General features: G+C 37.6%; 1 protein-coding gene across 1 annotated transcript in view; it reads left to right on the top strand.

Annotated features, from left to right (window-relative positions):
* Positions 1-22,530, top strand: part of ENPP2 (ectonucleotide pyrophosphatase/phosphodiesterase 2) — a 71,423-nt gene that overhangs the window by 27,408 nt on the left and 21,485 nt on the right. Inside the window, 6 exon segments of the mRNA XM_053984672.1 lie at positions 548-627; positions 1,874-1,993; positions 10,412-10,467; positions 12,766-12,831; positions 13,605-13,677; positions 21,754-21,865. Coding sequence (XP_053840647.1) covers positions 548-627; positions 1,874-1,993; positions 10,412-10,467; positions 12,766-12,831; positions 13,605-13,677; positions 21,754-21,865 — 507 coding nt within the window.

Genomic DNA, 22,530 nt, shown 5'->3' with positions numbered 1-22,530 from the left:
TACCCTTGAAATGTGTTGGGTTTTTATCCCCTGTGTATCCCCAGCATACGCTGGCCCTCATATTTGTGTAGTCAACTATAGTTGGGTTCAATGATCTTGAAAGTCTTTTCCAGCCTAAATGATTTGATGATGGGGAGGCTGAGGCCACAAAGCCCAGTGTGAAACTGCAGCTTTGGTGTATTTATTACTTAAAATAAACCTGTGTTTTCTCATGTTGTTTTACTTAACAAGACACTTCCAACGACTCCAGATGGAGACTAGCTCAGGAAAAAAAAAAAAAAAAAAACAACAGTCTATGGGAATATAACTGGTTCTGTAGTCATCTGGAGGCATTATTTCAGTTGTCAGTTGAGAAGTACAAAGAGTGCTTGAGTAGATTTACTACTGCCCTTACTGCTGACTGCTGTTAAGCAGCAGAAAGTTCATTTAAATTAGTTAAAATTTAACTAGTTTCTGCATCATTTTGATTCATAGAAATTAGTTTCTCTGGTTTTGTTTTCCATGTCTTAAGAGATTTGCTTTTTCACATTTGCATTTGATTTTTCAGGATCTTGTGGAACACATTCTCCTTACATGCGACCTGTTTACCCTACAAAAACATTCCCCAACTTGTACACCCTTGCTACTGTAAGTCCCTGGGAAGGATTTTTTCATGCTAAAATGTTGCACTGGAGTAGAAATGTGTGTTATGGGAAGCAAGGTTTTTTTTAAAAAAAAAAAACATTATATATATGTACATATGTATAACTGCTTTATTGTCCATCCTTTTTGGTATTTATTTATGTTAAGTATTTTCTTCATTTTGAAGAAAAAGTATTTAAGTATTTTCTTTTATTTTTAAGTGGTGAATTGGATTGTATCACACCATTATACACTATCACAGCTTTCCTATGCTTATGCCTGCTTTTGCAGTTATTTGTACTGCTGCATAATTACAGGTCAAAGTTTTCCTAGGGGAAAAAAAACACCCCTGAAATGCTGCCCTGAGTACAACCAGCAGTTGTTTCTCTGCTGGAGCAGCCAAAGTCAGTGGGGCAGTGTGCAGCTGCTGAGTGTGTCTGGACGCTGTGCTGGCCCTGTGGTGAGAGGAGCCATCGCTGTGCTGTGGCGGCAGGGCTGGCAGCCAGGCTGTCCCCACACCTGTGTGATACTGATAGTGCTCCCAAAACTGCCATAAGGGACTGTCCACCTGCAGCTGCAATTTTTTCCCCTTCTTTTTTTTGTGCAGCCACTGCACAAATGATTAAATGGATGAGACAGGAGCATACGGAGAAAGAATAGGTTGGGAGAAGGCCCAGAGAAAGGAATTTTCTGCTCTTCTCCCTGAATTGCTTTTACTGCAGGACAAATTGTGATATAAAGCCATAGCTTTGGGTGACCTGCCTTTTTTTTTTTTTTTTTTTTTTTTTTTTTTTTTTTTTTTTTTTTTTTTTCTTGGAAATAATGTAACTAACACAAGCAGTCATGAAGATAAAAATAGTAGGAAATGGAAATGCTAAGTGTTACTGTTGCAACCAGAGAATGAATTATTGTGTCCAGAAAGGGCATTCATGAAGAGGAACTGAAAGTACAAATCGATCTTGTTTTTATACATTTATGCTTTTTCTTTATGACCTCAAACTAAATTTTAAACAGTGTGAAAAACTTGAAACTAACATGAGTTTTTATTCTTTTTAGTACAATTCAATCATCTCTTACTGCTTTCATTACTACAGCCAGATTTAAATATGCTTATCTGAAAGTAAAAATATTTTCTGGTATGTAGTTACAAAGATACTTATTTTAAAATAATTTAGTGGTACTTTCAGATAGCTATGAAGCACTGGTTTTGTGTGCATTAGGGTTGTACTAATTAATCTACTTCTGCACAAAGGGACTCTATCCTGAATCACATGGGATTGTTGGCAATTCAATGTATGACCCAGTGTTTGATGCCAGCTTCAGTCTTCGAGGGCGAGAGAAATTCAATCACAGATGGTGGGGAGGTCAACCAGTAAGTTTCAAATTCCCTCCTACTTTTTTCTTCCTCTCTTTTCTCCCCTCCCCCTGTGCTGTGGAACATAGCCAATAATAATAATTAAAAAAACCATATGTGAACAATTTGTACCTAATCCCTACCCCCTCCCCCACAGCTGGCCCTCTGTCTATCAGTTTAATGTAATGTTTTGAGTTGGCTTTTGCTTTTCAGAATAATAAATCCATTGACTATGAAAAGGTGTTTGCACTGATAAGTATAAATTAGACACAGCTAGGATAAAACCTTCACTTGAGGCAGCAGTGTAACACTGTGATTTTGTTACTATGGCATAATGTTTCCTTTTCATGATGAGTTTCTTAGGTTTTTGTCCTAGTAATGTTCTTGAGAAGTTTTAGTATAAATATTTTGTCAGCATAGCACAGCATAATTTCATAATTATTATTAAAGTCCACAAGTAATCACTGTTACCTGATTTACTGCAGAGGCCATGGAAACTTGAGAATTAATGTCTGCCTTGAGCACAGCAGCAGAGGCTGAACTATGTCCAGTCTCTTGGATTAGTGTTGGACTTGATTTGTCTCGGTCTGAGCCCTTATTCTAGACAAGGAGATGGAGTCCTTCCAAGTATTCTGTATTACTACAGCTAAGACAGTCCCTTTGCTTCTGCTGCACTTTCCCCTGTTAGTGCATGCTGTGGTGGCTTTCTTTGACAACAAAAATAAAACCAGTAAGTTTTAGGTGCAGGAAGCCAAGGTGCATGCACATGTCATTGCACTGATTGCTTAGGGAACTATGGTTTAAATGGTCTCTGATGAATTAACCTCTCAAAAGAGTGAGATGGTAGAGGTAAGGAAATTGGAAGGGGTTTGGGACCCCATAATCTGTCATTTCTGTTTGCTAATTTGATCCATATCATCCCCCAAATCTCTTAAGACAGAAATATCCCAAGAGGCTAAAGGGAGTTACTCTGACAGCTATAGGCTTAGCAAGTGTGTGTGCTGTCTGCAAGTCGTTTAGTCCACAACAAATGTGAGACAAGGCAATTTAGAGCTGCAGGCAGATGTGTCTGGCTGTAGCTGAGCCAGAATGAGGTATTTGTGCTGTTGTAAAGTCTGTCAGTGAGTGTAGGCACTCCCTTGGCTAGCTGTGTCCTGGGTTAGCTTTTGGCATGGGTGGTGAGGAACATAGCTATTACCTTTCCAGATGGAAGCAAAGAATCAGGATCCAAACAGCAGTGAAAGAGCAGCAGTGTGTAACCTCTTTATCTCAGCTACAGCCAGAGCCACACAGTTAAAACCTGCTCCAGTCTGGAGTTGAGTTCATCGATAATCCTGTGGCTCAACTGTGTGACAACTCATTAGGCAGCTGGAATTTAATTATGCATTGCAAATTTAATTCTGCATCTTACCTTAATCATGGTTAGGTAGGAGTTAGTGGAGAACTAATCGTTGGGGCTTGTACAAATGTCTCTACTTTTAAACTATGATATTTTAGAAGTACGATATAAGTCTATGAATACTTCATCACCTGCTGTGTTCTGTGGGGAACATTGTTAATTCCCACACCTATGCTACTCCAGGGAATAAAATATTTTCTGGATGAAAAATGTCATCTGAGAAGAGTTTGAGAAAGTTAAGCAATAGTGGGTGACCTTATGCTGGATGAAATCCTCAGAGGATGGGGTGTGTGTGTGTGGGAATGTTGAATACCCAAATAGGGATGATAAAATAAACCAGTTGTTCTGAAGAATTGTTAAAAAGGAAACACACTAATCATGTAATAAACTGGACATGTCTTTGGAAAATTGGAAGCAAATGCACAGAGGAAGGACTGAAATTCAATTCCCATACACATAATATGAGGGAAACACATAAATTGGGCAAACCTGATAGAGTGGCCACAATAGCTGGATAACGAGGTGATAGATCTCTTGCAGAAATATAAATTATACTCTCTCTCCATGTGCAAGAATTGCACATTTGATAAGAGAACTGCAGATTTTTATAAGAGAAGTTACCTCTGTCTGTATTGGTTAGATACAGTCAGTATCTAACGCCTTTTTATAATTTTCTTTAAATATGACATTGACATAGACTGCCCAAAATAGCTGGGTATTGAAAGATGAGCCAGTTCAGTTAAGGAGGTAGAAAGGGATATCTGACCTGTGTATTAAAGGAATCCTGTCTGTCATATCATATATTCAACTGGCTCTTTTTAGATCCTGGGTCTCAAACTGAAGTACTCAAAACCAGCAGAATGGGATATGGTTTGCACAGGATTGGAAATTATTATTTTTCTATGCAAGAAGGCAGAAAAAGTATCTGAGATTCCCAGCTTTGTATTACGGCTAAAATGCCTAGAAGAGGATGTAATTTAACGTTGATAATTTCTGGAATACTTTCTTGCTCCTGGAAACAGACCTACTGTATATGGATCTATGAAAATGTGGCGGGGTTTGGTGGTCTTTCCTTCTTTCTTTCTTTAGTTGTTCTAATACTCAGTCTTTTGCTGAAAAACAGCCAGATTATCCCAGACATCAGTGGGATTTGGCAGATGAGTATCTGAATGTTTTTACTCCAGGAATTATGAGAAATTAATAGCATTAGGAAAGGGAGAAGTGGGGAGAAAGTAGCTTGGAAGTGTTTCAGGGTGCTGTAGCTGGTTATGGGACTTCCTGATTTAGTATACAATGTTGATTTATTATATAAGCTTAAAACAACCTTGTTTTCAAAACAAAAGTGTTTCATAGGAAACAACCATAAAACCACTCCTCATACTGCAACAGCATCTCACAGCAATGGTGAGCATCAGTGCCCATGGGGGAAACAAAGTTTACTGCTCATTTTTCATGACACTGACATTCTTGTTTTCATCCCAAGTAACTTTAGGTACTAAATTTAGGCTCCAGCTGTCTTTGGCTTCTGGTAAGCACTAGTTTTCCATGTCTTGGTTTGATGTAGTGAGTTTAAGCTTACACTACATTGGGTTTTTTTTTTTTTAAGTGATCTTCCATGATCTTTAGAAATAACCCATTGGCCTCTCCAAGGTCAGAAAAGGCAAGGTATACAACTGCTGGTTAATGGGACAGAGAGGCTCCTTCACAAGGTAACCTGGTTTGGATCTGAAGTTGAGTCCAAAAGATGTCTTTCACTTCAGAAATATCATAATTTTAAAAGTATTGATGGATGTTTAGGGTGCCTTGTATGTAGCTTTAAATTCACTATCAACCTTTTAAATACTACAACCCCCAAAAAAGGACTGTCTTGAGATGTTAATCCTTAAACATGGCCATGACATTCCTAGTTATCAGACAGCATGTTGTGAAGCTGCCTTTGTAGTCTTCAAGGACATTAGCTATCATCACCCTGCATCTTAACTTGATATTCCTGATTCATCCAAATTTATATCTCAGTATTTAGAATAAAAGCATTATTGGAATTTTGTTGATTTTGTCTGTCTAATAATTACAGAAGGAGCTTCAGAAAGTTGTCATATGCCTTTCCATCCTGAACAGGTCTTGCAATCACTTTGTTGATTGGTAGGGGAAGCAGAAGGAAAGATGTCTGTAATTCTATTTTATACGTACTTCTTTTTATCCAGCTTTGAGCCATGAACAAGCAACAGGACTCTATTTATTTGTCTATTTATTTAATAGAGTTCTTGTCTAAAAATCTTCTGTCTGGGCAAGAAGGCAATGCTTAGTTGCCAAGTCTGGGAGAACATTTCTGTAATGTAAGAAGTGTGGAAGGGGCTACTCCACATTTTACCTTGTTGCAAAACAAATTGCAAATGGTGCAGGAGTGGTATTAATTCTACATGCTTGCACCAGTCTTGTACACATTTCTTTACTTGGAAATGCTGTGATTTCCTCCTTCCCACCTTTGCCTAGATGTGGAAGGGATTTCTCATTGCTACATCAGCCTTTGATGCATCTGACATGTCAAATATGTGTCAGCCTTTGTGAAATTGTGGACTCTTGTTTATTCATGGAAGATTAAAACCAGGGAGGTATCTCACTTTCTGTGCAGGTTTTCAAAGAAAATTCCACAGCTATCTTGAATAACTCTGAATTAAGTACTTGCACACCTGTGTGCAAGTGTGTCTAGCAGTAAGAAGAAGGGGAGAACCTGGGACTTCCATGTTCCATATGACATTGACACCTAACTGATTGCTTAGCCTCATCTCCTTTCATCCATCAGTAATGGAGAAGAATTGTAGTCATTCAACACAGAGGATATAAAAGTAATTAAACTTACAGGATATGTTTAACATATGGCTAGGAAAGCATGTATACTATTTTTCAGGACACATGCCAGTTTACTAGGTTTGAATCTGTGATTGCATAATTTAATAGGTCTTTCTGTATTGGAAAAGCTAGATATTGTTGGTTTTCTGTGGCATGGTAGGAAGATAGAGTGGTTGATCTCTCATTATTTTTTAAATATTTATTCCCCTTCTCTCTGCTTAAGCAAATTAATTCAGAAATATGTCCTTTATATAGTTTGCAATACAATTAGTCTTGTCCCATATGCAAACCAGGAGTGGACATTTGACATAAACCGCTGATTATAAAATTCTAACATATTAACAGTTACACCCAACAAAATTATGTATGGCAAATAAATTGCATAAGCTCATAAATGGTGCTGACCTTGCAGAACAATAACCTTTATTTGCTTCTTAATTTCAACTGGTTTGAATGGACAAGGTTGAGAGGGCATCTGATAACTTTTTTTCTATCCCACCCTGCTGCACTACTTGTAGACTGCCTTGAAAGGCAATGAATTTACTTAAAGACAGTGAGAGGTGTTCACTGGTGATAAGACTGCAGTAAGAGTTTGCTGCCAACATTTCTACTGAAGTTATTATCCTATAGCCAAAGTACTAAATAAACTTGTGTGCTCCCATCAGTTGCTCCAGTCTGTTGTCTGATTTTGCCTATCCACTAAGGGGTCTGGGTAACAAAGGATATCTCTAGTAGAAACAGCTACCGCTAGATTTATCAGCAGTGTCTCAGCTCTGAAACATGCTGAGTATTTTATTTAGAGCTTGATAAATGCAAACAGAAATTATTCCACCTCGATATGGCTGCTTCTCTGCATATGCTGAAAGACATCCACAAGTGTATTGCTGAGTAGCAGTTTTAGGTATCATGGTGATAGTGTTAATTTTTCTTGATTTGGATTTAAATAAATCAAAGGGCTGGCTGGTTTTTTTTTTTTTTCCCTTCCCCTTAAAAAACAAAGGAGAGCAGAGGTCTAGTAGTGATTTGTTGTAAGCTTGAGTTGAATCAGGCTCTGCCTGACAAAGTCAGGATGGAGTCTTTGAGACTCACTCAGATGTTGTAGACAGACAGGGGCCCTTTGATTTGCTGATTTTAGACTTCAACAGATCCTTGTCTTAGCGATTCATCTTATTTCAAGTGCAGCAGACACCTGTACTCATCTAAACTGCTAATACCAATGTAAATGGCTGCATTCCTGAGGTGAAGTACTGGCAGGTGCAGCTTTTCCCTCTCTGAAGCCAGTCTGAATGCCTTTAGGCTGCACTTCCTGCTCTTAGGACTGCACAACTGGGAGTGATCTCCACTTATGTGCATTACCCCAGCGCATGCTGTTTTCATGAAGCACACACTAAGCTCAACAAGAAGGAAAATATAGCGACCACTTTCTCACAGATGTGCTGGCTACCTTGGCAATATCCCAATGATCCAGTTACTCATCTGTCAGGATGACAAGTGTTTTACTTGCCTGGCTGGAGGGAGAGTGTCTTATGGCATGTGTTTAAAATCACCACCTAAAATACACAGGTTCAGAGATGAATTCAGCTGTATAAGACAGGAGCAGCACAGGACATCTTCGGCTGCTCAGGATAGAAATTGGCTGGTCTCCTTTAGACAGCCAGGCAGATTGGACCAGTTTGGGCCTGTGTGGGTCAAAGCACTAGGAAGTCAAACTAGAGTTTGCAGATAGTAAAATCCAAACACAGAATTCCCTGGACTTAGTTTGTTGGTACCTTCCCAAAATTATTTAGAATTTGCTGGAGCACAAACATTTTCAAAGAAAAATAAATCTGCTGTGGGGACAATGGTTCCCCAAGTAGAGCAAGACAGAGCATAACAACAGTGGGAGTTGACACACATTTCATGCTGAATGTGTTGTCAACCTCCTTTCTCTGCCATGACTGGGTTTTTCTCTATGAATAAATCTGCAATGCAAAGGAAATTGCTTTAAGTGTGGGCCTTTTTTCACCTGTGAATACCATGATGCACTAATGAATATGTAATGAATGACTGCCTTAATTAGACAGTATCTAGGCTGGTTATATACCCTGACTGTGCTGGATGTGGCCCAAACCAGCAGCCTTGCATTGCAATCATACTCCTGACTGCAGTGTGTGGGCTGAGCGACATGGTCACTGGGATGTAGGCACGCTCCCTTTCTTGTTCACTTGCATCCTTCTGGCCCATCCTGTCAGAGCTAGTATCCTGTGATATTGAAAACAATATTGCCATTATTCAACTGTAACCCCCAAATTCCAATATAAATTCAAGCAATTTTTTTTTTTGGCAGTTACTGTGCAGCCACATAATTTTGTGATCATTGTCACCATGCAAAATGTGGTGTTGGTGGAAGGCTGGGGCTGCAGAGGCTGGGGGAGATGTTTGGGTGATTCCCTGTTTGGTGGTAGCTTGAGTGTTTGTAAATAGGAACCAAGCCTGAAATCAGATTCTTCAGGAGAAGCACCTGAAAACAAAGAGTGGGTTCCAAACCCGTGGCCATTCTGCTCCTGATCTTTCTGCACGTATTTATTAAAACATCATTTCTATAGTGTTACTCTGGATGTAGTTTTCACTGGAAAAGAGGTTTCTATCACTATTAAAAAGTTAGAATAAAATGAAAACAAATGACCTTTTATAGCTGTAATTTTAATTTAGTTGGGCTGAGTCCAGGCAGATCTGGTAGAATAGAAGATGAGAGGTAAAGGTTGTGTCCAGGGCAATGCAAATGCAAATATGACCAATTTTCCCATCAATAATGTTACAATATCCAAATCTAATTGCTGTTAACTATAGCCTCATTGTGCAAATGATATTTCATTACGGTGCCAAATCAATTTCAATTAAGACTGATGTGTGAATAATTCAGGCATGTCATTTGAATGATGCATGTTCAGATGACAGTTTATAAGTGCCTGTTTGAGCAAGGTACAGGGATTTTGAATTTTTAAAGAGTTAATTTAAAGTAAAAAAAACCTGCAATTATTATGTACGTGAGCTACATTTTGTCTTAATGCTTCATGAAGTGTATACATTGCAGTATGCATAAATAATGGGAGGAAATAATCTAGCTCTACACACAGTGCCACTTTTGAAATAATATTGAGATAATTTGGGTAGTTCCTTGCAAGAGAAATTTAGTTCTGTAGAGCTACAAACATTGTTTGCTTTCCTTGATTGTGAACCTTTCTGATTCCCCAGCATTCTCATTCCCCTGCCTTGTGTAGAGTCATAGGATAGAAGAGAGAAAGAGAGTGGTAAGGATAACAGGAGTATGGTATAGCTTTCATTAGAAAAAGATCAAACAAACCTGTGTTTGAAAAGGAATGAATAGAGGGGAATATCATGAATGCTGTATAGAAATGGGAAGAGAAAGGATTAATAATCTATTTTGAAGTATGAGAATGGTACCCTAACCCCACTGAAAACCAGCAGGTTTTAAACCAAGCAATATTAAAAATACACTCACAGAGTGTGTGACTATGTTGCAGAACTTTCTGCTGCTAACTGATTTACAGCTAGAAAAATACAAGGTATTTGAAGGATTGAAAAAAGGGTTTGAAAATTTCATGGAGATTTTTCGGTCATTCTCATCAATCACCCCATCGCGTGAGCTCAAGTTCTTAAACATCTGTGTAGGATGGTGTCCCTCCCTGCAGTCTTAACATCTCTGTGTCACTTTCTGTGGCCTTTTTTGTGTGCTCTCTGCTAACACATCTTCTGTTGATGGCTACTGATTGTAGGATTCTGAGAAGAGGGACATTTTTGCAGGCACTGATTAGTGTTATGGTATGTTCCTTTCTAACTGAGTATCCTCCAAAACCCGAATGCTGAAAGTGTCAGGTGAGTAGTGGCTGGGTTTTGAAAATGAAATTAAATACTGGAGGAATTCCTGGCCATGAAACTTAGTGCTTTTAATTAAAGCAACATAGAGATTTAGGGGTGAAAGTCTACAGCACAGCAGCTGACCCGCTGCTACAGAGTTTGCATAGGTTTGTCACTCCTCGTTTTCAAATTAGGGCCGAGGCTGTAAACTGCAGTTTTCACTTCTAGGCTCAGGGTAGAAGAATGTGTCCTGAAAACATTTTCTTTTGATTTCAGAGAGTCATTAGAGATCTGAACACATTCTAATCCTCTTATATTTTCCTCATTAGATTTGGATTACTGCAGCCAAGCAAGGGGTGAAAGCTGGCACGTTCTTCTGGTCTATGTAAGTACTTTCTGTTTTCTGGAGATTTTTAACTAGTAATTCAGAATTAATTCAATCTAAGTGTTTATTAAGTTGTTTTCCTTTCTCTAATCATTTGTTAGCTTGGAGACACTACCTATAACCCTCTATTGTTTCATTTGTGCAATGTTTCTGATAACTAAAGCTGATGCTACAGTTTTCTGCTTTAGATTCATGCACTGACTTTTAACAGTTGCCTAAAGAAAAGATATGTGCCTATGTGAAGAATTACTGTCTTTCATTTCAAAGTGTGTTTTTTTGCTTCCTTAGTATTGCTAGTAATGTTTCTTAGTCCTCTTAGTTCCTCTGAGTGTGGAAGACTCTTATTGTCCTCTTCTGTTAATTGACATCACCAGTCTAATTGACTTAAAGGTTTGATTCATTCATTTTACTATACAGTCTGTCCTTTCAGCAAGATACCAAATTTCCCTTTCCTAAGTGACAGCCTTGAGGATCTCTGCTGTTTGTTCTCTTGTTTAATGATTCCAACTTATTTTCCCTTGTTCCCACTAAAATGTATCTTTACAATGAAAAATAAATGAATTTTGATAATTTTTGAGGAATTAATGAAGATCAGTCTTTCTATTACAGCTTCTGGCAGGATTGCAGAAGCAAAGAAAATGTTTAAGCTACAAGACTGAAGTAATAAGGGGATTTGACTATTTTTTGTGATTCCTTTAGAATTAATACATTTTACTGTTCTAAATATCATAAAGCACATGGAGGGAATAATAAAACACACCATAAGCTGATAATAGGTTTAGGCTTGCAAGATGAAGTCTCACAGAGCTCCACTCTGGTGCTCTACAAACTAAACTATAGCTACATAGTCTACATAAACACCTGGCCAATGCATGCTTGGAGATACAGAATGTAGAAAAGGTAGCAAAGGACAGGTTGTATGAATGGCACTAGTGAGGCAGCCAATTTATGTATAATTGAAAAATATATGTCTTAAAACTGCTTTATTTCATTTGGTACATAGAATATTTTTGGGAGAATTTTCAAGCAGACTCTTTCAGGAAAAGAGAAGTTTCAAAATATTTTAATCAGAAGTGAGTTAATTGAACTAACGGTTTTTCTTTTTTTCATATTGCACAAGCAATAAAAACATAAAAGTTGGACAGTATCCAAAATTATTATTCCAGCTTGAAATTTTGCCTTATTTGCAAATTTTAGTATAAATTCTCATTTTTATGGTTTTTTACAACCCAAAGTTCTCCATGTAGCTGGAGACTGAGGACTACTGTTTGTTTGCAAGGCATTAAAAACGAAGGTATTTGCAAATGGCTGCTGCCATCTCTATTTTTCTGCCAGAGGTTTCCAAAGAGTGGTGAATTCAGTTCATTATGGTGACTGATGATTCCTGCCTAGGGATTCTGCTATTGAGCTAATGGATTCTGGACTGACTGTGCCATTGTATTAAAATGACTGTGTGGTCACTGAAAGCTCTGCAGAGCTTTCCTAAGATGAGATATTTGGAACTTTAACAGCTGTTTCTAAGGTTAGTCATTCTCATAGCATGAACTTGGCCTCAGCAGCCAAGTGAGAATGGCAACCACTGTGCAAACAGTAAAGATGGGTTTGTTCTGCAGAGTAAGAAGCTGTCATGGTTCAAGTCCATGTGTTGCTGGCCTGGTGTTTCAGATGGTTCTGTTCTGATTCACACCAGCCTAGCCCTCAGTGGCTACTGTTAAGGCAATGGAAATTTTTCCAGTGTCTGGAAACAGGGAAAAGTAGTACTACCAGAGCAGGGTGGTTTTATAAACCTGTACTGATGTGAGCAATATAGTGGATTTTACCTATGCCAGCCATCCAATGGCAGCATACAAAAAATTTCATCTGGGTTAAAGCCACCAGAATGGATCTTTTATTAACTCCTGTGTAGAAGACATAGATTTATTGCTTTGAGTTCTGACTACATTTGCAAACTTTTAATCACCTTTCTTTTGGAGTATGTAGACATTCAGGAGGTCTAATGTGATTCTGTTTGCAAATTAAGAATCAGTATTAAGCAACAAAGAAGATACAGCATGCTAAAAGAAAATTAACTTTTAATCATCTTTCTTTTGGAGTATGTAGACATTCAGGAGGTCTAATGTGATTCTGTTTGCAAATTAAGAGTCAGTATTAAGCAACAAAGAAGATACAGCATGCTAAAAACAAATTATGCTATTATGATACATTACATTAATACTAAATTCAGTTCACAGCAAGCATTTGGTTGATGCTTTTTGTATTCTCTGATAACAAGGTATATCTTTGTATTTTGTGGTCCAGTGTCATCCCCCATGAGCGCAGAATATTAACAATACTTCAGTGGTTAACCCTTCCAGACAATGAAAGGTAATTCACTTGTTATCTTGCTGTTGAATAACTGCTAGTTTGTCTTCTCTTTATAAGTAGCTGGAAGAGCAAGCAAAAATTTAATTCTGAAATTTATTTTTGTCTGTTACAAGCCATCACTGATTTAAGGATTTGTTTGGCTTTTGTGTTTAGTGTGAGTTCTTTGGGATTTGGGGTTTTTTTGGTTTGTTGGTTTGCGTTTTTTTGGGTTTTTTTCATATCAGCTTTTAACCATCAGAAGTTTGATACTTCCAAATTAATGTATGGTATGAATTTATTTCTTATCAAGAAGCATGTAATTACATGGATTAACTTGCATTGTTCTTATCCTACTGAACCGAATATGGTTTAACAGCCTTACAGGCAATGGCAGTTGTAGAACTGGACACCGAGCTCTAGGAAAATGTTAAGATTTTAATTAGGAGTGGGTTTTACTACACAAGTTCCTTCTCACATGCTGCTGCAAGGCTTAGGTGAGCTGCTGTTGGGATTTCTCCTACAAGATTTAGAATGAGCATGTGTCCTCAGATGGTACCCCATGTGCCTCCTTGCATGTGTTCTTGAATTTAATAAAGCTGCAAAACAACTTATCATGCCATGGAAACAGAAAACTGCTAAATAATTGTAGGATTCTATGACTGAGAAACAGCTCTTTTTCCATAGAGCTAAGTCTCATGGGAAAGTTGACTCGATTTGACTTGGTCTGGCTAGCCTGTGTTTTTGTGATATTGTCAAAGGAAAGCTAACCTGAACAAGACCTTTCTTTCTTTTAGGCCATATGTTTATGCCTTCTACTCTGAGCAACCAGATGCAGCTGGCCACAGATATGGTCCTTTCAACTCAGAGGTTAGCACAGATTTTTTTTTTTTCTACAGAAAAAGCAGGTGTCTCTAATATTTCTTTTTTTGCCCCCAAAATATTGATGCTGCTGAGGAGTAACATTTTTAGCAACTTTGTTTTCAGCTGTTTCTGCGGTATGCTTCCCCTCTGCCAGAGAAAACAGAATTGTCTTCTAAAGGATTTATGATGTAAAATTCACTTCTGGGAGAAGGAACTGCCTGTGCCTTTCAGGAGTATATTTCTTAGTGTGATAAGATAATGCAAATGGAAAGATTTATTTGGCAAAGACAGGAATATATTTGTGTGCAACAACATAACTTTTCTTCTAACAGTTTATCCTTCTGAAAAGTAATTAAAATATAATACTGAAAATATTGAGATAAAATGTAGAGAAGAAAAAAGCTTTCTTTAAAGCTGACAGCCAGCAGTAGCCAAAGTAATAATTCCAGTCAGTCAGGAAATGTAAAAAGCTGCTAGTTCCAGTTTCATATAGGCCCTACAGGGGTTCAGAAAGCTTTTCCAATACTGTTCTCCCAGGACCATATTATTGAGTTTGGAAAAAGTTTTAAAGCACCATAAGGCATTTAAATGAAAATTATGTGCAACATGCTGCAGCAGTTTAACCCCTTGTTTGACTTTGTGTAGCTGGCTGGGACCAATGGATATTGTTTCCCCTGACAACACTGTCCAGGTGACAAGAACTTAGAGATAATGCACTTGTCTGGGATATGTGGGGAAGGAAAGTAAATGCTCTACCCAAATATCCTGCTTTGAGTAGCTGGGATCTGGCATTTCCAATGATGTCTGACATCTTGCAAAGGTCCCTTAGTTTCAGTGCAAATGCATGCCTGCAGATTCCCATCACAAGACTACAGGAGTTCATATTGAAGATTTTCAAACGGTAAACAAATGTTTGCAGTCTTCAAAAAGTGAGGAGTGTATCAGATACCTACCCTCTGGAAGGAATACCAATCTCCTTGAGCAGCCAGGTACCCAGCAGTAGTTTTATATTTGTTTGGTGTACATCTGTTGACTGTTCTTGACAGTAGAAGAGAGCAAAGAGAAGCAGCATTAATATTTTGTAGTATAGTTGAGTTATTTGGGCTGTTTAAACAGTTTGCAGTGGTTATGAAGTTGCTGTGGGTAGCAGCCCTGTTGGAGCAGTTTGAGCCATGGTCCTAAAGCAGTGGGTGTGAGGAATTATTCAGCACTGAAGCAGCATGTTGGATGGAGAGAAGCAGTCCTTTTTCTGGATAAACAGGGGTTAAGATCTGCCAACACTTGCTAAATTGACAGACATGGATATGTGTCCATGTTGTCATTTGGCTCTGGAGTTGTGTCTGATTCAGTCAGGCAAGGTAATGAGAGCTCTCTGATTTAATAATGTATTTCTTAATAATACTTTATAGTTCGTCTTAGGAAATGTTACAATTCCTATATGTGCCTTATGATTGAAAACTTTAATTTTATTTATCTGGATACAGCCACTTCCTTCTGAACAGAATTGTGGAGCTTTTCCTATGGACTTAAAAGGGGAACATTAAGATGATGACATTGAAAATGTTCCTTCAGTTGTGGCGTTTAAAAAATCTGCTTAGCATCCAATGTGGCAATCTAGTTTCACGTTAATTATAAGAGTCTAAAAAAGTGAAGTATAGCAAAGTGTTCATAATAGGAAAAGTCATTATAAAAGCAAAAAGCCCCCAAAGGCTCTTCATGTAGGGGAGTTCTTGTGGATCGTTATCTGAAGGTTGATCTCTAATTGCAAGGCAAAGCTTCGGCTCTTAATAAGTGTGAATTAATAGCTTATGAGAATTTTGCAAATAGATAGTTTCATGTCATTTGTATTAAACACAAGAAGACCATGAAATAGATTTTTAGCAAATTGAGAACAGATGAGTTAGCAGAAGAGCACGTATGGGTTTGCAGTTCAAACAGTGGACCAAACTTTGTGAATGGAAACTTAAGTAAACGAATACAGCTGTGTAAGTACACAGATGCTGAGATTTGCTAGGGGCCTGGTTTCAGGACAGAAGAGCTAGAGGAAGTATTTTATATTGTTTCTCTTAACATTGGTTTCAGTATAATTTTTAGAAGCTATGAAATTTATATCATCTGGAAGAAAGTCCTCAAAAGGATCCCTTTTAGGTAATTCCTTGATACCAAGAGCATGACTTCCCTGTGAAATCTTTTTTCTTGTATACAGCTGGCAGCAGTTAGACATCTGGAATATTACTGACCATTTTTCTTCATGCAAAGACAGATCAACCAAACAATAAAGTTTGAAAACAAGCTTATAACAAGTCTGTGTTATGTTTACAATGGGCTTCTTATTTCTTCTTTTGAAGAGTGAATATTTCATGCTGATTTTTCTTACTGCAGTTAGTAGTTTGAGGAATAGTTATTTACCTTTAAAACCTCCAAATCTTTATTAGAATAAAGGGAATTTTTATTTGAGCCTATTATACCAAATAATATTCTAAATTTATTTAAAATGTATAATCTTAGAGGTTTAATGGCATCCAGATGGCTCTTAGATCTTCCCAGGACATGCACAGCAGCCTATGTGCAGTGTCTTAAAGCAAGAAGCAAAGGGACTTAGATATACCTAAAATTTATTGTTGAATTGCCAGTGTTTTTTTATATAAATGGAATTGATATTATAGCTAGTCTCCACAAGTATAACTTTGCATATTCACTAACATGAATTTCAGTGTAAATGGGTTGGTTGTCTAGGTTTTGGGGTTTGGTGGGGTTTTTTTTGTTGTTTTGTTTGGGTTTTTTGCTTTGGGGTGGGAGTGTTTTATGGTTTTTTTCTTTAAAAACATTTTAGGAGGTATTTCAGTGGGTTGTATTATGTTTCCAGGAGCAGTTGTGGGAGTTATAAAATAATATGCTTGCTTTTGATTTACTTCTGCCTTTTTTTTTTCTTTCCCTCTGTGCTTCTGCAGTTGAACTCTGGTAGGTTGGTCCATCCAGGTCAAGAAGCAAAGCTTTGGCTGGCTGGTTACCCTTGTGATGTTACAGTTTCCTTCTGTAAGCGGGGAGGGATTCAGTTCCCTCCTCCATAACTCTATTCTGACTTTTCTCAAACAAGACTAAGAATTGGCTGGTTAATAAGAACTTGGCTTTTTTTTTTTTCCTAGCTAACTTTTTTTTTTTTATGTAAAATATTCTAGAAATATATTACCATAAGAGCTCTGAAATACACCAAAATCTGGCAGTGCTAAGCCGTTTCTGCTGCTCCTCTAACATGCTGTCTTGAGACAGTCACCTCAGTGTTCAGACCGCGGTCTCCCGCGCTCACGTGTTTCTGGCATTGTGGAGCTCTGTCAGAGCCGATTCAGAGACAGTAAAATGAGAATCCTTCCTTTCCCTGCCGCTCCTCTCATCAGGACTGCACAAAGCTTGAAGTGTTTTAGAAACAGAAAACTCTGGTGCTGCTTTATTAAAATGCTTTTCTGGAGAAAGACGAATGAGACTGGACTAGAATCTCCTTTCCAGCTGCTTGCGTTGGAAGCAATGAAACAGCATGGCAGATGGTAACATCCCCTTCTTCCCCTTCCCTGTCTATGGAGCTCTGTAACTCAAGAACTGGGAGAAGCTACCTAAGCACATAGAACTTAATTACCATCACAGATCTCCAACTCTCCCCCAGCCTACTCAGTGTGCTCCATTGCAGATTGTGGTTTATCTCCTGGTAGGTGTCACCTGTCAGCTCTTCTCACACCATCTCAAGCAGTGCCAAGAGCCTGCGGGTTGTGTGACAGTCAGCAAGAGTGGAACAGTTTAAAATTACAAGCAAGTTGATTAATGGGAGAGTAGTTTATTCTAGCTAGATCTTAAGGGGTTTTTTCCATCTACATTTTTTTTTTCCTTCCATAAGTCTATCCTAGGTATTGTGCATTTAGGAACAATACTATTACCCAATGAGATGACACTCTGAAACTGCTAGGAAGTTAAATTCTCAAAATGCCCATAAAGCTGGTAATAAGGCAGGTAGCAGCACAGATTTCTCATGCACTGCCACTAATGTGCCCCATGCAGCTAATTTGAAGCTCCATGTTAACTGAATCTCACTTGCATAGTTCTGATCTGCAGACCCCAAATAGTGGCAAATGCAGTTCTGGTGATTTCAGTGAGGTGCAGGGTGTGGCACAAAATAGTGGTACCTGCTAGTGCTATGGATGAGGGTACTTGATTTCACTAATTCAGCCAAAACATTGGTGTGGGAAACCTTGCAGAAGCCATTGAGACTGGACAGCCTCTAATACTCATATCTGAACTGTTGTTCAAGTGAAATGTTGCATTTCCACCAATACTCTACCCTGGACACTCATTAAGTTGTAGGCAGTGAATTTTGCTGTAATTGAAATTAACTTAAATCTCAGTAATATTAATGGATTAATATTTGATAACTAATACCCCTATATAACTATGTCTTTTCAAACACAGAAACCCCACCTATCTTTAGAAACACCAGTTTAATTTGCTTTTATGCTGTCTGCTCTTGTAACTGCTGTTCCGCTTTCAGTACAATTTGGTGAATTTCTCCTTAAAAAGGGGTAGATCCTAAATTGTCCAAAAGCCTAAATATTTGATAAGGCCATAGCATTTATGCTTCAGGATTATCTGGCACAGGTAGCTTTACTATCTGATGTGAGTTGAGACAGGCTTTTTTTCTGAGTCCAGACATCTCTCCCTGCCAGTACAGGAGAGTAGTTATGGCTCCCCTCTTACTCCGCCTAAGAGACCTAAGAGAAAGCTTCCTCCTAAGAGGAGACAGGAAAGACCAGTTGCAGCTCCAAAGAAAAGAAGAAAAGTACATAGAGTGGATCAATATTCTACGGAAACTCGTCGGAAGAAAGTAAGTTCCAAAAATTTATGATGGAAGTGCCACTTTTTAGGCACTACGCTGTCTTTATTTTTTTCAATTTGGGAGTTTGCTTCATTCTTCAGGTTGGGATTTTGCAGCCAAAACCTTTATAAATTTACTGAAGGGCCCAAAGGAGAGCAGCCAAACCAGACCAAGCCTTCTAGGAGCTGTGTTTTTCTTGTTTCAGACTTGTTTGCATTAGGGAAAGTTATCTTTATAATCTCTTTGTTTTTTTAAATCCAGCGATCAGCTGGAGGCAATGTCAGAAAAATCTGTGGGAAGACACTACCACTGCTGCTAAACCTTCTGAACTATTACAATTTCTGCAATATGTTGTAGCCTCTGTAACTCCCAGCTCATGGGAACATGATGATTATTTGAGGTTTTGTGTCTAGTCATCATTGGTTGTGGAAATGTCCTGAAAATGTGACTAATAAAATCTAAAAGGAAAAGAGCATTTGTTTTAAAAATACAGATTTTAAAATCATTTTGTGACTTTGGAGGGCAAGGAGTTTTTCTTGCAGGATTTCCGAATGGTGTATTTGCAAGAGGTGGTGTGTAAGTCTGTTTTGACAAGGAAAACATCAAATAGAAATTGCTTTATTAGGAAAAAGTGCAAGTGGATGAAAGGAGTATTCCTTAGTGTACTGTCTTTATCCACCTGGAATTAACAATCTATGTATTTCTCCTTTAAGCTAGAAACAAAAGCCTTTACACTCCACAGTATCCTACAAGAGGCTATAAACATTCTTCTCAAGAGATTTTTTGCGGGAATGTTTTTTGACTTGTTGCATAATTCAACTTTAAAGAGTTATTTTGAGACACATTATTTAACTGTAAAAACTTGGCAGACAGGGACATGCAAAAAAAAATCACGTATAAAACCCCAGGAATTTTCCAGAGAACTTTTAACATTTTAAGATTTATTTGAAAGGAGAACTAATAGCTACTATGGATGATATTGCTATGACTCGCTAATTTGTCATTCCAAGCTATGGAATGGCAAATTAGAATTATGAAATAGAGTAGAAATAATATTCCTAGTGATGTGAACATATGTTGCTCTTTTTTTTGACTTTCTTTCTCTGAATGAAAAGGTCATCCAAACTTACCCCTAAAGAACTTTTTCTTATAAGTCAGCTGTGAAGATTTGACACCATTATTTCAGGAAAAAAACCCCTATTGTTATGTAATAGTTACCATCATAGCTGCACATTCATCTTTTGATGCTCTTTGACAGCAATGAAATGCAGTACAGGATGGATCCTACCAATTATAAAAAAAAATTAAAAGTAAGATTCTTTCTTTCTTTCTTCCTTCTAATCAGACTTCCTCTATCGATAAACTTGTGGGAGAATCCAGCTGCCTTTTTATGTTTCAGATACCACACCAGCTACAATGCTACAATGTTTCAGAATGCTACAAAACTCTTTATTGTAGCACCATCCTAGAAATTCATGTATCTTGAAAGATAAAATGGTTCTGTACAGTCTTTCAAAGTCTTGATAATAGGTGAATAAAGGTTTATGCAAGAGCTTTATTTGTTTGCCAATAAATTTTTGAAAGTTACATCTGGGAGGAGCTGTAAGAGGAGGTCAGATTGCTGAAGAGGGTAGCTAAACAGAACTATCACTTGAAATCCTTGAATTATTGTTGCTGTTTATCATCATTATTATTTTTTAAAAGAAGACTCGAGCTTGCTGATAAAAGTAAACATTAATGGGAAATCTGTCTGGATTTCCAGCTTCCTTGAATAATACATTTTGGATTCTGAGTACAAGTTGTATTTCCTTATATGATTGACACAATATAAATAGACTTTCATAAAAATGGAATTCCCATTTGTAGAAGAAACCCTTTGTATTGGAGAGTGAAAGAATGCTGAAACAGACAATTTTCTCTTTTTTTCGAACTTGAAGATTTCAAAGTTTTAACTTAAATGATTACTTAGGCTTTCCTGAATTAAAATATTTCAAAATTTCACCCTTTGTCTGAACCATTTGCATATGTTGCAGAAATTGTTCCTCCTATTCCCCACCATGATTCCTTCTCCTGTAAGTCCCTTCCCTCTGTATTTATAGTGCCACATGGGAGTTGACATTTCCTGTCTAGCAGACTCGTTTAACATCTATTCCTTAATGACTCAGGCAGAGGGAGAATTTCTGAACCATCTCTTTCTGGGTCACACTAGCATGGTGTTTATTTTAGAAAATTCTTCTGAAATCTAGTTTTTTCTCATCCAGAATTTGTTATCATTCTGTTTGTCATTGGAAGGATTTTTTATTGTGCATATTTGAACCAGCCAAATCAAACAGACAAGTGAGGAAGAAGTTGCCATATAGTGACAACAAATGTTTTCTTTTCAAAATCCAAACAAAATTGAGTCTTCTGCCTAAAATCTTACTTTTCCCCCTCTCTGTGCCATCTGGTAAAATAATTTTCATTTTCTTAAGGCTGAAAACATTGTCCTGTGTCTTGCTTTTTTCTGGTTTTTGGGTCTTTTTTTTGTTTTGTTTTGTTTCATTTTTTATTTTGTATTGTTTTGTTTTTTAATGAAAAAGAAACTTTAATGAAGAAATCACAGTACAGAATCTGTATCCTCTGGAGCCTGCTAACAATTTTGCCAGAACTGTCATTTGAGCTGTTGGAAACTCTTGGCTTTGAAGCTGAAGAACGCTTACTCTGAACCCCATGTGCTACTCAAGTGATGTGCATGTTGTCATCCTAGTATCAGATATTCTTTGAAGTCAATTTCATTAAGTGCCTTGGCATGTGAATCCCAAGTCTAAAGCTTCATTTCACGCTCATTTTTTGACTAAACCATTCACATGAAATACTGTTTTCTCTTAAAAACACGGCTTTCTATCTATAAGAAACAAACTGAACCCCAAAGTCACATGTGTTTTTCTACTACCTACACATTGTTTTACCAACTGTGCACATGTTCATGGGAGGCCTAGGATCAGCCATAAAGACCTTTTGCTGTCTTGTGTCAGCATCTCAGCAAGGCTTTCTCACAATGAAATCATGGTGTGGATATACAAAAGGAAATGGTACAATAATTGTAGGAGTAACAGCTCAGCCAAGGCTTTGCCTCTTGACCTGGATGATTTTCCCATTTTTGCCAAAGGACCCCCATTTGTAGAAGTAGGAAAATTGCAATGACAGAATTAACTTTTTTTTTTTCATTTTGAATCTTTATACAGATGATGGTGAATCCCCTGAGAGAGATTGACAAGACAGTAGGACAACTAATGGATGGACTGAAACAGTTGAAACTACATCGATGTGTCAATGTTATATTTGTTGGTGATCATGGTAAATTTTAAACCATAATATTTATTGGAAGATAAGTGCCTAAGCAATGTATCTGTAAATACAGTAGGTAACCTAAATCAGAGTTCCATTAAAGATATTTTTGTGCTGATATTTTTTTCTGGTAGTTTAACTCTCCCAAAAAGAAGTCAGTAGGTGTGGACTGGCCACTCAGCTCACCTGTTAAATGTCATGGAAGGAGACTTCTTTTTTATAACAGTGTTCTGGATATTTACTTCTTTACTCAGAGCTTTTCAGATCTTGGTGTTTCTGATATCACATCCAAGTGTAGCTCTTTTTGCATGTATTGGAGGGCTATAATTTGCTTAGAGTAATTTTCTTGTCAGTTTTTAGGGAATGAAAAATTTAATAGCCTTGTTCTCCTGTACATGTGAAGAAGAGGACTTTAGATTGAGGCATTTCCATGGCAATTAGTAGGTCAAGTTATCCTATTAGAAGAAAGACTGGAATATCTTTCTTATATCTGTGGAATATAAGACTGTGCCCCACTTAGATGGAAAAGTAATCAAAATAATGGAGAAAGAAGGTAAAAAGATATTTCATGGTCAGATGTCACCTAAAAGCGCAGATATTATTTGGTAGGTCTTATTCCTTCAAACATTAGAGTAAACTTTGCAATATAGGAAATAGTAAATATTAGCAAAGAT

This window comes from Vidua macroura, chromosome 1, assembly GCF_024509145.1.
Source record: "Vidua macroura isolate BioBank_ID:100142 chromosome 1, ASM2450914v1, whole genome shotgun sequence".
In the NCBI taxonomy this organism is placed as follows: domain Eukaryota; kingdom Metazoa; phylum Chordata; class Aves; order Passeriformes; family Viduidae; genus Vidua; species Vidua macroura.
The sequence above is the reverse complement of the archived record's forward strand: the minus strand, read 5'-3'. Positions and strand labels throughout refer to the sequence as shown.